Source organism: Vulpes lagopus, chromosome 2, assembly GCF_018345385.1.
Source record: "Vulpes lagopus strain Blue_001 chromosome 2, ASM1834538v1, whole genome shotgun sequence".
Taxonomy (NCBI): Eukaryota; Metazoa; Chordata; class Mammalia; order Carnivora; family Canidae; genus Vulpes; species Vulpes lagopus.
The window spans coordinates 741,963-758,517 of NC_054825.1; the positions used below are offsets into that span (position 1 = coordinate 741,963).

General features: G+C 63.2%; 1 protein-coding gene across 2 annotated transcripts in view; it reads right to left on the minus strand.

Annotated features, from left to right (window-relative positions):
• INPP5A (inositol polyphosphate-5-phosphatase A) overlaps window positions 1-16,555 on the minus strand; it is a 160,014-nt gene that overhangs the window by 78,456 nt on the left and 65,003 nt on the right. For both annotated transcript variants that reach the window (XM_041743652.1, XM_041743653.1), the window contains exon 4: window positions 15,751-15,838. In XM_041743652.1, the coding sequence (XP_041599586.1) occupies window positions 15,751-15,838 (88 nt within the window). The remainder of the gene's footprint in view (window positions 1-15,750; window positions 15,839-16,555) is intronic.

Consider the following 16,555-nt stretch of genomic DNA (forward strand, 5'->3'; position numbering starts at 1 on the left):
TTTCCAGCGGCGTATTTGTTTACTGGGCTGCGTGTGACACGGCCCTCGATCACGCCTGTCTGCGCCTGATGGATCGGCCGGCCACGAGGCGCCTGTTCCGGACTCCCACCGGGGAAAGCCAGACCCGCCAGGGAAGGGCCGCTTGGACGCGCAGGGGACCCCCGGGCTTGTGCTGCCCAGGCCCCGTGCGGAGCGGCCCGGGGGGCGGGAGGGAAGCAAGACGGCCCGGCCACCGCGCTCAGAACCGACCCAGGCCCGGCACCCGGGGATCGCGTCAGTCCTGCCGCGGCACCAGCAGGTGTGCAGGCGGGTCCAAAGGGCGCGGCTCAGGATGACAAGGATGCACGAGGCCGTGGGCAGCTGTGTGGCCAGCCCGTGGGGTGGGCGGAGCCCTGCCTGCAGGGGGGTCCCCTCCTTATGCCACATGGCTGCCGTGCGGGGTCCCCGCCCCCAAGCAGACCCTGGGCCGGCTCCTTGCAGAGATAAGGCCACGTGGCAGATAGGCTTATTGGGCGCAGACAGGCTGAGCGGGCCACCCACACCCCTGAGCACCCAGCCCAGCCACGAGTCCAGGTCCCAGATGTGGGCGATGCTCCCTCGGACACCCTGCTACCCTCGGCGCCGCATCCATCTGCTGGCCCCACTCCGTTCCAGTTTCCGGAGGACAGTGGCTCTGGTAGCAGCAAAGCAAGGCCGGGGGCCGGGGGCCGGGGGGCGTGGCTCCCAGACGCGGGGCGGGGACAGGCCAGCTGGGGCCGCACGCTCAGCCCATGCTGGACTGTCACTGAATGCAGCAGCCTGGCCAGTGGGGGTGCACGCCGTGTGCCCGTGTGCCCGGCTGGCCTCCAGGGACACCTGCAGCACATGGCCCCAAATTCACAGTGAGGAAGGGGAGACACACAGGACAAGACGGTGGCAACTCGGGAGGAAGGGGCTCCACGGAGAGCCAGGATCAAAGCTCATCGGAGACGGGAAGCGACGCGTCTACACAAGGAGCCGCTCAGCGGCCCGCGGCGGTCCGCAAGCCCCCTGGCCAGCTGCGAGCGGGAGCGCAGAGCAGACGCGGGCTGATGTCACTCCGACAGGCAAACCCCAACCCTTATTTAACCTAAAACGCGCTTTTCATGTCATACTGACGGCACCTGCACAGCGTGGCGGTGAGACCATGGTTCACACTCGGCTGCTCCTTGTCCTGCAGCGTCCCCCCTTCTCCGCAGGTGCCTCCCTCTGAGGTTAAACCCCGGAAGGCCGAGCGCTCAGCCATTCGCCCGCGACCAGATTCTGTAGCAGTGTCACGGGTGCGGGGCCGCGCAGGCCGCAGTGTGCATGCGGGGGGGGGGGGGGGGTCCCGCGGTCCCCAGCGACAGCACGAGCGCTGCTCCCGGGCTCCCCGTCCCTGGAACCCCCGATCCGCCTTCCGCCCGTAGGTGTTTGCGTTCTCAGGACCATCGTGCCAGTGGAATCGCGGCAGGACCGCTGTGCCCCAGGCCGCTCCCTGCCTGTGGAGCAGGACGACAGCCCCTCCCTCGGCCGCGCGGCCGTCCTCAGACACGACGCCCCGACGCTGGGCCCCCGCGCTTGCTGGACAGGCTGCCTCGCTTCTCCTGGGCCACCTCGGGTCACTTGCAGGAACTGCCGGGGTCCCCCAGGGGCCTGCCACTGCACGTTCCCGCAGGCCCCGGGCCGCCCTTCCCGCTCCCCCGGCGTGGCCCGGGGTCCGGCCTTCCGCTGCCCTAACTAACAGGCTTCCGTACCCTTCCCTGAGCCCGCGCGGCTTCCCCGGCTGACCTGGGCCGGTGCCGCGTGTCGGGGCAGCACTAGGCGGCATCGGTGCTTCACGGGCACGACCGCAGCCCGAACTCCTTTGTCGGACAGAATCTGCACATTTTCTCTCCGCCTGTGAACAGCCTCTTCCTGCGTCTTTGGGAGAACCCGTGTCTGCTGAGGAACCGCAACAGATTCTTTCCTTTCATAGCAGTTTGTGCTCTTTGTGTCACGTTTGAGGAACCTTTCCCAAAGCTGGGGTGACTCAGCGCCTCTCTGCGCTCTCGCAGGGGTTTATGGTTCTAGCTCCCACACCAGGTGTGGGGTCTGCTCACAGTTACGCTGTCACACGCTGTGAGGCAAGGGCTGACTTTTTGCACACGATCATCTAATCGTTAAAGCGCCACTTGTGAGAGGGTGGCCAGCCCCGCCCCGGACACGCACTCGGGCTGCGACGGCCTGAGAACCCAGGGGAGAGCTGTTCCTGGGCTCTCCACTCGGGCCCACGACCTGCGCATGTGGCTTCACGGCAGCGCTACTGTGCCTCAAGGACCAGCGCTAGGACGTCTTACGCACAGCACAGCCTGAGTCCTCATTTACAGGCTAATCCAAGCCCCTTATACATCCACGAACATTTTAGAACCAGTTTGTCAACTTCCACCAAAAAAAGGTCTGCTGAGATTTCAACCGGTATCTTTACACCAATGTGGGCAGAAATGACATCTACGTGGTAGTGGGTCTTCCAACCCCTGAACATGGTCTCTCTCTCCATTTATTTAGATTTTCTCTGACTTTTCTCACGGATGTTACAGTGTTCGGTACGTGGGTCCTGCATATCTTTGGCCTAATTTATTCCTAAATATTTCATATTTTGATGCTATCATAAATGGTAATGTTATTTAAATTTCAAATCCCAACTAGAAAGTGAGAGCTTATAAGCCATGACTACATGACCAGGTTGTTAAAACATCCGTTACGTTCACATCAGCCAGTCCCTCTATTCACGGAAGCACTTGGTTCTGCATCTTCTCCTGAAGGAGGCTGTGTCCTCGTCACCTTCAGCGCAGCCAATTCGGTGAAGCTGACTTATGCCTGAAACAGCATATAGCAGGCTCCGCACCCTGTGATCGGCCGGAGCGAGGGGCGCACGCGGGGGAGGAACGCGGGTTTCGCACCAGGCCGGTCCGTGCTGTGTGGCCTCCTCACCAGGCGGAGACCCAGAGAGAACCCGGAGATCCGCTCCATCTCCCACGCTCCTGTGTTTGGTCCCACTTCTCTGGCGTTCACTAGGGCCCCCCTGGGTGTTGGAGCTTAGGAGAAGGAAGCAGAGTCCGCTCGGTACTTAACTTCAACCAGAGGTTCAAAGCGAGAGCTGACAGGTCTTTAAATCTGCAACAACTCATCTCCTCTTTGCCCGGAGAACCTCACCTTTCCCCCAGCTGCAGTGGCTCCCCACTGGCCATCTAACGTCCTTCAAGTCCTTTGCCTGATGCTCAAAAGGTCACCAGGGCTCCAGCCTCCTCTGTCACTGCCCATCTCTTGGACAGGCTGGGCTCAGATGGGCGTCCTGCTCCTCCTGCCCACGACACACAGCTGCTTCGGCGTGCCACCGCGCCGACCCACAGGCCACCTCTTCCCACGCATCTTCTCTGAGGAATCTCTGCCCACCAAGGCTTTTTTAAGTCGGGAAAAAAAAAATCAGTCTACAAAAGGCTTATTATGAAAAACAACAGTTCCCTGGCCATTTCAATGTTCTCCTCCCCAGAGAAGATTACTTTCTTTTACTTGTTTTCTTCTGGTATTCACCTCCGTATCACTAGAACTTATTCGGCTACTTTTTGATTTTCTAGCTTTCAACGTTAAGTATTGATTGTTCCACTGTGCTAGATTAAGATTTAATTCCCTCTCACTGGCTTTCCTCTTCACTCACACGTCACACACACACATCCCCGATCCCTCATCCTCTGCACATAAACACGTTTTTACTTTAATTAGCAATGAGTGTTTATATCGCCATAACTTTAGAAATGTTCTTCACGACAGAACATCACGACTGCATCTCCTTTCTTCGACAGCTCTTTGTTTTTCCTGTAGATCATTACTGCCTTCTTTTTATGTTCACCAAGTTCTTTATGTACGTTACCATGATGCGTCCGCACACTCTGTACGTCTCACCCCAGTAAGTCTCGGCCCATCAGATAGACTATCAATTACATCATCTCTTGGAGAATCCTCTTAGAAACTGAACTAGCTTCATTAACTGCTCACCTGCTCACGATTCCCCTCCTGGGCTCTACCTTCACTCTTGACCTGGGGACCCCCTGGACAGTTGGGACGCAGGCCTCACACACAGGTGCACACACTGGTGTTGCAGAGCTGGATGGGAAGGGCACTGTGTCCAAGAAGCGGAGTGACCCCCCACGCGCGTGTGAACTCTGCTACACACCGTCAAGGAAGCTGCCATGTTCAAACCCCTGCTTCCTGGGCTTCCTGGACCCTATGCCCACTTATTTGGATATAGCACCTCCTGACAGAGCTTCTTGACAAAGGGTGCTGGGGACCTAATTTTTTCCACATCTTACATATCTGATAGGCTCTTCATTTTTCCCTGTTTGCACGCTTACAGACTGGCCCAATGGGAATTCCACAGGAGAATTTCTGGTATGCCAGAGGTTGAGGACACTGCTCCTGGCTGTCACCTGCTGTCCAACGTAGCACTCGAAACAGGGTACCACTCGGGTTCCAACTCCTTTGGCTCGAACTTGCCCTTCCCTGTTTTCCTTCAGGGCTGCCCCGCAGGGCCTCACCAGCTGTATAACCCCCCCGCCCCCCCGTAGGCCCTGGGCCTGGGGGTGGGAGGCCAGGGGGGCTGTCCACAATCCTGCGCTCCACAGCGCAGCAGGCCATCCACAAAGGGGCCCGGGAGGCGCAGATCCATGTCTCCCGCAGCTTCCGTGCACACACCCCTGCCCAGCCTGGAATGCTTTCTCCTCTTTCCTTCCACGGCTCACTCCTGCTCGTCCTTCGGGTTCAGAAGAAACCACCTCGTCAGGGCAGCCTGTTCGTAACTCCTAAATCCATCAGGCCCCTGGGGTGCCCTTCTCTCTTGGTCACTGCACACTCTGTGCTCGTGCCCCCGAGTCTGCACGCTCCACATGGGCGGAGAACTTGAGGATGTGTCATGTCACGGGCGGCTCTGTCACATGTGACGTGCCATGGGTCGTGACCGAGTGTCGTGTGTAGGCGCTTGCTCCCAGGGCCCATAAGCTCAAGGACAAAGAGCACGGTGCAGAGAGTGGTGCGTCGGGAGTCCTGCACTGTGTGCCACGCTGCGTGGGGCCCAGCCACCGGCGCAGGACAGCACGGTGCCCCGACGGCTGTGGGAAGGGGCTGCTGGACTTCTCTCTTTCTGCTTCCCACCATGGAACTCAGGCTGGGAGCTGGAGTCCAAGCAGCACACGTGGGCACCGAGGTGACCAGGTGACCTGCTTTGCCAGTGCTCTGGTTTCCGGCCTCACACCTGCCCTCAGGTGTCCTTGTCCAGCAGAAAACCAGCCCCCGGCCTGTTTCTGCCACACCTGCCTCGGTGCAGAACGTGCGTGCACACGGCAGGGCCTGGCCAAGGTTTGCGGACTACGTGAACCTACGTCTCAGCTCACCGCTCATGTGGGGCTGTGGTTCCAGATTTTGGATGAATCTGAACATAATTATCCTTCAAAACTCAACTTTTTGGATCAGCACTGGGGACCCACTCCACACGGAATTGTCAGCGTGCCGCTGACCAGGGCACACAAGAGGCAGAGGACCTCTGCACACAAGCCACAGCAGCCCTTTGCCTCTCTGGTTCTGGATTCTTCTCAGGGAGCTCTTTTATTTATTTTAGGGAGAAAGTGCACACACGAGAGGGGGTCGGGGCAGGGGAAGAGGAGAGAAGCAGCCTCCGCGCTCCATGCAGGGCCCAGAGACACTGGGCTCGATCTCAGGACCCTGAGATCACGACCTGAGCTGAAAACTAAGAGTCAGACGCCTTAACTGACGGAGCAGCCCAGGCGCCCCCCAGGGAGCTCTTTTTCTTAGAATTGCGTGAACTTAACGTGTACGACGGGATGATGTGAGGGGCCTTTCTCAGCACGTCCTTGTCCTGGTGGAGGCCCTCCCCATGCCCGGCATCCTGGAGCGTGGGCGCCCGGGGCAGAGGTCAGGTGCAACCACCCACGTTCCTACAGCTAAATGGAACGACTTTAAGTCACCTTCACGCCTGGGAAGCCAGACCAAGCCTCTGCTGGGAACAGACCCCAGCTCTTAGGAAGGAGGCCAGCTCACGGCCTCAGCTCTGCACCAACCGAGGCACAGACAGGGCCGTGGCCTGGCATTCCCATCGGGAGCCTCCTGCAGCCCCTCGGACAGCCCTGTCCTGGTCCTTGGGAGGAACCGGAGTGGCAACCTCTCAAGCTTCTTAATGCAGGCAGCATGCGTCCCACGTGCATTCTTATGTGAAATATTATTTCTAGAGGCAGGAATGGTGCCCAGAGCAAAGAGAATTGTCAGTAAACGGGACTGAAGGACTGGACGCTCGTGGATATGTGGTGCTCAGAGACGAGCTCTCTTCCGGGCAGCGGTCATCTCCGTCCCAGGGGAGCTGGCTCCTCCTACCTCCTGCCCCAAACCGTGGAGCAGGGTGACGGCCCCCACAGGGTCAGTGTGCCACACTGGGCCCCACACACCACAGTCCCGCCAGTGTGGTCAGCCCTGACCACATCCACCTCGTTCCACCCCGGCTGCCGAGCCAGGCTGGACGACAGTGGTTCCTTCCTGTGTGACCCCCCACCCCTCCCAGAGAGGCCCATCCGCGCCCCGGCTGGTGGCCCTCCTTCTGTCCTGCCAGCACACCAGCCCCTCGGAAACGCCCGTCAGCCTCCTGGACCTGTGCCGACTCCAATCGGTCAGAACCGTCGGCCCTTGTGTGAGGCACGGAAGGAATGTGTCCGTCGGGCTGTGCATCTCTGTGACCGCAGAGGAGCCCGTGTGTGCCTCGGCCTCCTCCATCCGGTGGGGACCACGGCCACATGCACGCGACACCTCTCATTAAGCGCTGTGGCCAGAGCGGCACAGGCACCGCAAGCGTCCTGCTCCGTCCACGCGGTGTTAGGGGCAGACCACGTGCGTGGAAAACACCGGGCCGTCGCTTCTCGTGGCTCAGGAGCAGGGCACTGAGCAGGAGGGGCTCGTGGGCGGGGAGGCCCGGCAAGGGCTGGCGTCCCCCGGGAGGCCCAGGGACAGGACCTTTCTTCCTGCCGCCCCCAGGGTGCAGCCGGGGGGCCCTGTGCCTGGCAGCGGCTCAGTCCACACACAGTGAGTGGGAAATGGTCGCAGGGGACCCTGGCTCGGGGCCGCGAGGAGTGCTGTCAGCCCCACATGCTTGAAGTCCCGCATCTTCCTGGCAACTCTTGGCCCCCACAAGCAGCCACCCAGAAGTGGCCACCCCACCAGTCGCTGCATCCCTCGCTGGCACCCTCACACCCCATCCCGCTGGGCCACGTGGACCCACACACACCGTGTGGCCTTGGGGACCGTGCCTAAGCTCTGGGGGCCGTCGAGAGCCTCTTCTCCAGAAGCACACGGTTCCCCGATGCCGCCGAGAACCACAGCTGCACCTGAGCCGGCCGCGGGCCGCTGCTGGACACCGGGGGCCTGGGCCTCTCGGGTGCAGGGGGCTCCAGGGCTCGGGAGGGCCTGCTGTGCCAGGACTCACCCGGCGCCTCCTCGGAACGCATGGAGCCGGATAAAATTAACCTTGTGGCAACCGTCCTTCCCCGCTCAATAGCCCCACGCCACCTCATCTGTTAGAGGCAAATAAAAAAGTCAAGTCTAAATGTATAAAAAATTATGATAGAAGCCCTAAATAAGGCAGGGACTGCAAGCTTATTGAGTCAAAAATCAATCAATCAATGAGCGAGTGGATCAGAAGCACCTCATAAGCCCCAAAGAAATAATTTGCCCAAACACTGGGATTTAACAGTGGAAGACCAAATTTCAACACTTTTAGGAAGTAAATAATGAAAAATCAATTCAAAGAAAAAACAGATCAAGAACCCTGGACCCTGACGTGCCGACACATTTATTGCTGAGACCGTTTCTCGGCTGACCCGAAAACTTCGGGAGGTGTTTATTTACTTTCAGCACCTTCCAGAGATCAATATTTTTAATTTGGATCCGAGTTATTATTTTTCACATCACAGCAGCGGGGAGCGGAGTAAAGTGGCTCATATTTTAGTGCTAAAAAGATCGATATGACAGCTTCACCTTCACTGCGGGCCCCCGCCGCCGCCCGGCCGCACATCACCGCGTCCCGCGGGGCTGCAGGTGCCGCCGAGGGGAGCCGGTCGTTACCGCCAGCAGAGCAGACAGTGTGATTTAGCGGAGCGCGGAGGGCCCGGTGCCCTCGGAAAACCAATCTTGCTTCCCGCACTCCATCAGGCCTGTCGGGCCCACAGGCAGGGCGCGGAGGCAGGGAGCCACGGGGAGGGGAGCCGCTCCCGGAGCAGATTAGTTCCCTCATCAGAAATGCATTTGCCTTCCTTCCCCTTCCTCAGATCAAAGAACATCAGTAAACTCCATTAATTTTCCATAAATTTCCCCTAAAATCTTACTCAGGAGAGCAGAGACAGGATGAGGGGCTGGTCATGAGGGGAGCATGGGGGAGGCGGGAGGGCACATCCTCCAGGAGCACGGAGGGGGCGGGGAGGGGCCGGGACGAGAGGGAAGCAAGACAGCAGCTGCCTCCCCCTCCCCCGGCCCCTCCTCACCCCGCAGACGGGGTCGGGGCAGGCAGGCCCAGACCCTCCCAGAAAAGTGGGCCGGGGTCAGCATGGAGGCCGTTGGGCTGTGCTCCCTGTGAGGACCCTCCTCTCGGCAGGGAGCCCCCAGGACGGGGGACGGAAGAGGAAGGAGCACGCTTGCTGGTGGCCAGCAGCGGAGGTGTCGCGGGGCCGGGGGCCAGCAGCGCGGGCACTGCAGCGGGGCTGTGGGAACGCACCTGCAGGCCGGAGGCCGCCCCCCAGGCCCCAGCCCCTGCGCCCCAGTAGGCTGGGGGAGGTGCCTCGGGAGGAGAGTCTCCTCTGGAGGTCGGGGGTCGCTGCCGCATGGCTTGCCCGCACAACACGCAGATGACGCCACGCTCCGGCTGCCCCGGCGTCCCTGGGCCACATCCGCAAGGTGCTGGCTCGACCCCACCTCTTGCCTCCCAGAAATGAAACTCAGCTGCGCACCTCTTTCCAGGAGCCTCCCTGGCCAGGGCTGAAGATGCTGCTGGGACCCCGCGGGCAGCGGAGGCTTCGGGGCCTCCCGCGGTGGGCTCTGCACCCTGGGAGCCCGCTCCATGCCCGCCCACCTTCCTGGGGCCTCGGTGACACCAAGTCCCAGGCACTCAAGGACGCAGACACGTCTGTGGCTCCAGACCCCTCTGCCCAGAAGGAACCCCACTCCTAGAGCTTCAAGCAGCCAGAGCTTCCGGCGCTGAGGCAGCCCCACGGTCACACGGGCCCATGCGCTCTCCGGGCAGCGAGGCCCCAAGGACGAGCTCCGCAGGCACCAGCCCAGCGCACACACGACAGCCGGCGCAGCCCTGCCCGCACCCGCCCGGCAGACAGCCCTGCCCACCTGTGGGTCCCGCTGCCGCGCACATGTCTGGGGCCCCCAGCCCCAGGGAAGGACAGGCAAAGCTGGCTGCCGTGGCTCCCTTCCCGCAGCAGCCGTGGCCGGGGCTGCCCGTGGGGATGCGCCGCAGCCCCGCGACCGTGCCTCCTGCACCCTTCCCCGCCTGGCCATCCGCGCAGCCATCCTGCGGCGTGCAGACTGGCACAGGCTCTGCGCCGGGCCGCGGTGTTGGGGCCTCCAGCTGCCCCACCAAAACCACTGAGCCGGTGCCTCAGGAGAAACACCGCTGCACACGCCCGTGCACCCCACCCGACGTCCCTGGCGCACAGCGGTCCCCGAATCCCGAGGGCTCCTCGGGGCACTGGGCATCGATCAGCCTGTGGGTCGAGGGGCCCTGACAGCCGGGTCGGTGCCCAGGCCCCCCGCAGGTCCTGCCTGGGAGCCAGGCGCCCCCATCCTCCTCTCCTTCATCCTGCGCACGCGTCACCCAGGGAGGGCAGGGAACGCGGGGGCCTCGGGCCGTGGCTCCCCAGGGCCTCAGCAGCCCAGGCAGCCGGGAGTTCACACAGATGAAGGGCCCGCTCCGCCCCCACCTCTGGGCCCGCGCATCACACAAACGAGCAGCGGGACAGCAAGACACGCTCCGCGCCAGCAGTGAGAGGAGACGAGGAAATTACACCAAAATAAATTTGCAATTTCTTCCTCATTTAGCCATTTCTGAAGCCAGAGTACAGGAAAGCCGTTACCTTCACGTCTCCCTATCGACGTCCAGGCTTTTCAGGTGGTAAGTGATGAGCTTTCTATGTTCCTCCCATGAAATGAGACACGATTCCTGTGCTATCGGGTCTTGGATCAATAGACACTCGAAAGCCCTGGAAAACTTCCGCAGCCACTCCCTCAGTGTCAAGGCCTGCATGGCCGTGCCCTGGGCTGCTGCGAAGTCAACTGTGGCCAATAAGGGGGCACCTGAGAACCCAGGGGGAGCTTCCCAGGGGGCAAATCCCGGGGGGCTTCCTGCAGGAGGCATCTCAGGGCCTTTCAGGGGTCCAGGTGCACCCCGCAGCGCTGGGCGCTCGCTGTAATGCAGACGATAGCAGGTGCCTCGGAGCAGGTGCAGAGCCCCGGGTGTCCTCTAGGGACCCTCCTCCCTAAGCCTGGGGCCCTGGGCAGGCGAGGCCGCGCGGCAGCCTCCACACGCCTCCTGGGCCGCAGGGCCCAGCGCACGCGGCAGGGAAGGGCCTGAGCGGGCAGGTCCCAGGAAGCCGGACGGTCTGCAATGTCCCGCCTACCGCGGAGCCATGCTTGTCACCGAGCAGCTTAATGAATTACCAGACACATCACGGCCCGACTACGATCCATCACTGACCCCGGGGACGGACAGGCCGTGCGGACCATGTCCTCGCGGGGCCAACAAGACGGCGGGTGGGACGGGGTGCTGGCAAAGGGCAGGGGTGCGCGTGAACGCACGTGGTGCTTCAAGGGAGGGAGGGTCCCACGGGGGGGGCAGGCCGGGGGCTGGGCACAGGTGCTGGAGAACGGATTTGAGCAGGACGTGCATGAGCGTGGCCGCCCCCACCCCCCAGAAGATGGGCGCCAGGAGAGGGACCACCCGGTGACAGCAACGCCCGCCTCCTCCCAAGGACCTTCCAGACGCTGAGGCTCAGCCAGGGGTGCGTGGGGACCGCCGGCTCCCGGAGCAGATGCTGCTGGGCCTCCGGGGCTGCAGGGACAGGCCCCTTGGGGGCACCTGCTCTGAGTGTCCTCTGCAGGGCCATCGACAGGGGCCTCCTGTCTGTCCCCACTGCGTCCCCCCCACGTGGCAAGAACAAGCCAAGGCGCCTTCAAACAGCGGGTGGTTAACTCCAGTCGTCCCAGTTCCCTGTGGGCAAGTCCACAAACCCTAACGGGATGTCGAGACCTCAAAGTGCGAGGACACCAAAGGGCCCAGTGTCTGTGGAGGAGAACACGTCCCTCAGGGAGGGACGGCCGGCGTCCGTGTGCCCACACTCAGGCGGGGCTCCGGGCAGCCCCAGGCGGGGGTCTGCACCCGGGCACCTCGGGGACGAGCCCCCTCCCTCGTGGGGACTTTCTTTGCTGCCACGTGGCTTCCAGCACAGCCTGCCCTGCCTTCCCCCCACGTCCCCTTGACGCCCCATAAGAGCTCACCTCATCTTCCCAAACTCCACATGCGCGGCCCAGGCTCAGGGGCCGAGGCCCTGCACCCCTCCAGCCCGGGGGGGCTCGCCCGATCTGTGCTCTAGGTAGACTTAAACCCCCGTCCCGAGCTCACACTGGTAGACCCGCAGGGGCGGACGAAGGGCACCCATGTCTCACCCGGGTTCTCCCGTCCCTGGGGCCCCCCTCGCTCACGGACTCGGAGCAGGTTTGCTGCAGCCCCGGGCCAGAGCGGGCAGCCAGGGCACAATCGGGGGTCGGGGGGCTCAGGGCAGTGGGGCGCCAGACGAGGTCAGCAGCAGGAGCGCCTCTGGAGCAGCCCCGCAGAGGGAAGGGCCTCGGGGTGCCCGGTGCCCGGAACAGTCCTGGTGGGCGCTCCAGCTCGGGCAGGGTCCTCAGCCTGCCCCAGGGGCGTCCCCAGGGGTCCCGGGGGCAGGTCGGGCCACCATCCGGGGCCAAAGTCAACGGCCAGCCCGGCAGCAGAGCGCAAACAGGCGGTGACCCTGTCAGCAGCCAGGTCACGGCGCAGGGACAGGGACAGGGACAGCGGGCCCCGCGCGATCCTCAGGAGCAACCTTAGCATCCTCGCTGTTCCAGGTCTGGGAAGGCGGGAGCATCTCCTGAACCAGAGCTCAAGGTCCCACGCGCTGCTCTGGCGCCATCTCCTGGTGACAAGGAGCACCTGTGGGCTCCCGCCTCCGGGCACGGGCGCCCTACTGAGCCCCTACTGAGCCCCCCGGGGTGGGGTCCCCCCCTCGGCCGCGGCCCCCCCCAGATCCAGGCCCCCCAGGTCGAGCCCCCAGGCCCAGAGCACCCCCCAGCCGTGGGCCCCTCAGCTCAGAGACCCCAGGCAGCAGCGCCCCTGGATCGAGTCCCCTAGATCCAGGGCCCTGTCGAGTCCCCCAGTCCGCAGGCCCCTCCCAGGCGGAGCCCCCGGCGCGGCCCCCACGCTCCTGCGGCCCCCACGCTCCTGTGGCAGGGCGGACCCCTGCGGTCAGGCTCACGCCAGGTGCAGCTGCAGCTTCAGCCTCTTTCTGGGAACAGACCACTATTTTCTGATCCCTATTAATACCCGTGACAGCATTTATGTACAAGATAAATTCATTTCAATTTTCTTTTTCAATTAATGGCCTATTATTTGAACCACACTCAGCTAAGAATACCGCTCCAATACTATTAATCTTGTAAAAATTAAATTTTCCTCCCTCTGACAGCCAGAGGCCACCAGGCGGGGGCGGGAGGGTGGCCACCCAGCTGGCCCGCGGAGCCCAGCCCTGCCGGGACGCTGGCGGTGCCGGGTCCCCTCCACCAGGACGTCACAGGCCCCCGCAGAGACAGTCCCACACGCGGCACACGGAGGCCCGGCCCCCACAGGCCCCAGGTCCAGTAGGATTTTATCACAAACCATGGGCATCTGAGTCAGGAGGTGAGAAGACGGACGCACACGGGCCTCCGCACCAACTCCGAGATGAGCTCCGGCGACCATTCCCCACCCGCGACGCCGGCTGCCCACAGCGCAGCCGCCCCGCCACGGGGACCGACTGGAGCGCGTCTCAGGCTCCACGGCTGCGTCTCCCGCCAGCACCATTGCCGTGCTTCCGCCCCAGAGACGAAAGCGCGGCCCCTTACCCTGACGTGCCTCGGCCCGGGGCCACCCGCTTGCCGACGCTCCGGTGTGAAAACCCGGGCGCTGAAGAACCACACGCGACGTCCTTGGACACTTCGCCGCACCCTTCAGACGGCAAAGCTCGCCCAGCGTGGAGAGCACGGGCTCCGGCCTCTGCGCCTCCTCCTGGGGGCCTGCAGGCGGGTCCCCCCCGACGCCCTGCACCAGGCGACCTGTCACGTGGCTGTTCCACGGGGTGAAAATCTCTCTGGTATTTACAGTTATTTCCAATTTTTGCCGTCGAATAGTTGGTTTTGATGACCGCCGTGCACACAGCTGTCCGGAGAACGGCTCTTCTCCCAGGAGGCCGCGGCGCCGCGGGCGAGCCCGCCGCCGGGTGTTTGTTCTCCACCACAGGCTGCCCCGCGGCAGCCAGAGCTGCGTCCCAGGGGACGAGGGGGACGGAAACACGCGCCCGGCCGACTGCCGACACCGCGCCCCTCGTCTTGGCCACGTGCTCGCGTGGGACACATGCAGCTGTGTGGGCACAGGACGGCGGCGCGGACGGCGGGGCCCGGGACAGGGAGCATCTCAAGAAAGTACAGAAACTGCCCAGGCGGGGTGAGACGGACAGCCGGACAGTACCGACCTGGGCCTCCCGGAAGGACGCCGGTTCTTGTCCCGAGCCCGCCGGCCCGCCCCCCAGGACCGGGGAGGCCCCTGGGCCCCGAGTGGCTGCGGCTGGCGTCTGCCGGGCCCTGCCCAGCGCGGGGAGCTCCTGGCTCCGACGGCCTGGCCCTGGCCCTGGCCCCCACAGTGTGCTGCCCCGCTGGGAGGCCCCGGGACGCGCGGACCCGCTCGCCGACCGTGTGCTGCCAGGACGAGGTCACTGGTTGCTTCTACCCTATTTTCCTCGTCACTCCTTTCAGCTCTTAGTTTATTATTTCCTTTCCTCTATTCGCTTCGGGTTAATTCACTTATTTCTAAGTTTTCTTTTTTTTTTTTTTAAAGATTTTTTTATTCTAAGTTTTCTTTTCTTTTTTTTTTTTTTTAAAGATTTTTTATGTATTTATTCGTGAGAGAGAGAGGCAGAGACACAGGCAGAGGGAGAAGCAGGCTCCATGCAGGGACCCGACACGGGACTCGATCCCGGGACTCCAGGATCACGCCCTGGGCCGAAGGCAGTGCTAAACCGCTGAGCCACCCGGGCTGCCCATTTTTAAGTTTTCTAATGCAAGCACTTAATGCTAAAAATTCCCCTGGATGCGCCACTCTAGGTGCATCTCATGAATCCCGAAGGGTTCAGTCTTTCATTCGTCGGACCCACGAGCCAGTCTGCTCTTGAGATTCTCTCGGACTCCAGAGATACTTGCAAGTTGACTGTTTATTTCCACACATTTGGGAGTCGTCCACACGTGGTTTACTTCCAGTCTGTGCACCCTGTGCTCAGAAACACGAGGGGTCTCGCCTCATGCTGGATTTCCACGAGCATGCGAGTGTCCCCGGGGACATGGTCCGACACCCCCGCGGCTGGGGAGGGAGCGGCGGGTGCACACGCAGAGTCCTCGGCAGGTGGCCTCGGGGCGGCCCGGAGCTCACGGGGCCGCTCTGCACCCACCCGAGCCTGACCCAGCCTTCTCCCAAGTCTCCTTGCCTTTCGTTTTTAGACATTTTTCAGGAAACAGCAGGACACAGGAGGCTCAGGAGTGCATTTGTGCAAAGGACGGACTGAGAGCAAATGGCCAGCAGTCAGGGGTGGGAAGGCCGCGGGGGCGCGTGTGGCTGGGCAGCCAGGACAGCAGATCGCGGGCAGCCAGGCCCTGGTGACCATCTGGGCCACAGGAGACACCGCAGAGCTGGCACTGACGCCCGGAGAGACCGAGAACTGACAGGCGTCCTTCCCACCACGGGACGGTCTCCGAGGCTGCTCCCCACTCAGGACGTGCTCCCCGGCCCTGCCCACCTGGCGCGCAGGCACCTGCTGCTGCACCACACCAGCCTTCGGGGGCTGTGCGCCTGCAGCACCCCAGGCTCCCGGCGACGTGAGGGACGTGGGGGGAAGGACGCGGGGAACAGAACCTGGAGGCCATGAGCAGCCCCGAGGCGTCCCTGAGATGGGAGCCGAAGAGCAGCTACTCAAGACCCATCTGACATCTGCGCCTCCCAGAAGCCTCCAGCCCCGCCCATCACCAGTACCGCGTGCGGCCGCTGCACCCCAGCGGGGGCCCCTCTCCAGGTGTCCACCGTCCCCCCACCAGGGCCCCTCGCAGAGAAGGGACAGGAGGCCAGGCCCCCGAGCAGGGCTGCGCGGGCCCACGAAGGGACCGGCCTGCATCCTGCGGGCAGGACCGGCACGAGGGACGGTGCAACCCCTCGCCTCCGCACGGAGCCCCAACTCCCCCCATCAGCCCGCGGGCCACAGCCCTGGACCCCCCTTGGCAGCGCCCCCCACCATGGAGCCGGTCGGTGCCGCTGACGACAGGGAGCGTCCCCACGGAGGGGACCCCGGTGGCCGCCTTGTCAGAGGAGCAGACCCCGCGGACACTCACCGTGAAGTGCTCCTGGGATTTGAAGTTCTCGTCCAGGTAGACGCGGGCCCTGTTGTACTCCTTCATCGCGTCACTGGACAGCAGCTCTCTGGAAGGGAGAGGGGAGTCCTTTAGTGAAGAGCCACACGAGCAGGTGTTGTCCGGCCCGGGCTCCTGGCGGGCCACTGTGCTGTCGCCCTGGAAATGCCCCCAGCCAGCGGTCGGGAGGCAAGGGCAGCAGAAACTCAGGCGCCCAGTGTGCTGGAGGCGGGTGAGGGCTGCGCGTCCTGGCGGTGCCCCCACGACGCCTGGGGGACGCTGGGGGCGGGAGACACAGGGGTGCGGTGGCACGGGGGCTCGGCCAGGGCCATGCACCGCAACGGCACGACCCCTGGGACCCTGGGGTCTCCCGGCTGCTTGTGCACGGGTGGGGACGGGGGCAGACTCACAATGCCCCCTGGCCCGGCCACTCCCTCGCTGCCTGCCCCCCGGGACGCTGAGCACCATGTGCAGCTGCCGGCGTGTCCTCCTCCTCAGGACACGGAGGAGGAAGCGTCTCTCGACACCGTCCCGCTGGGCCACGGTCTCATTTCACAACCAGAGAAGACCTAAGTGGGTGCCTCGCCGTCATCTTGGCAAATGTGGCCGGAAAGGAGCCAGTGTGCCCCCGAGCCCTGCGAACGCCCCAGAGCAGCGACGGGAAGTGAGGGGCCTCCCTGCTCAGCTGACGGTCGCAGCGCGGAGCCCCTGCAGCTCGGTGGCCACAGGGGAGGGGACACGGTGCCCTGAGCCGCCGGCCCGTGGGCCACACGGCAGAGGCCTCTGC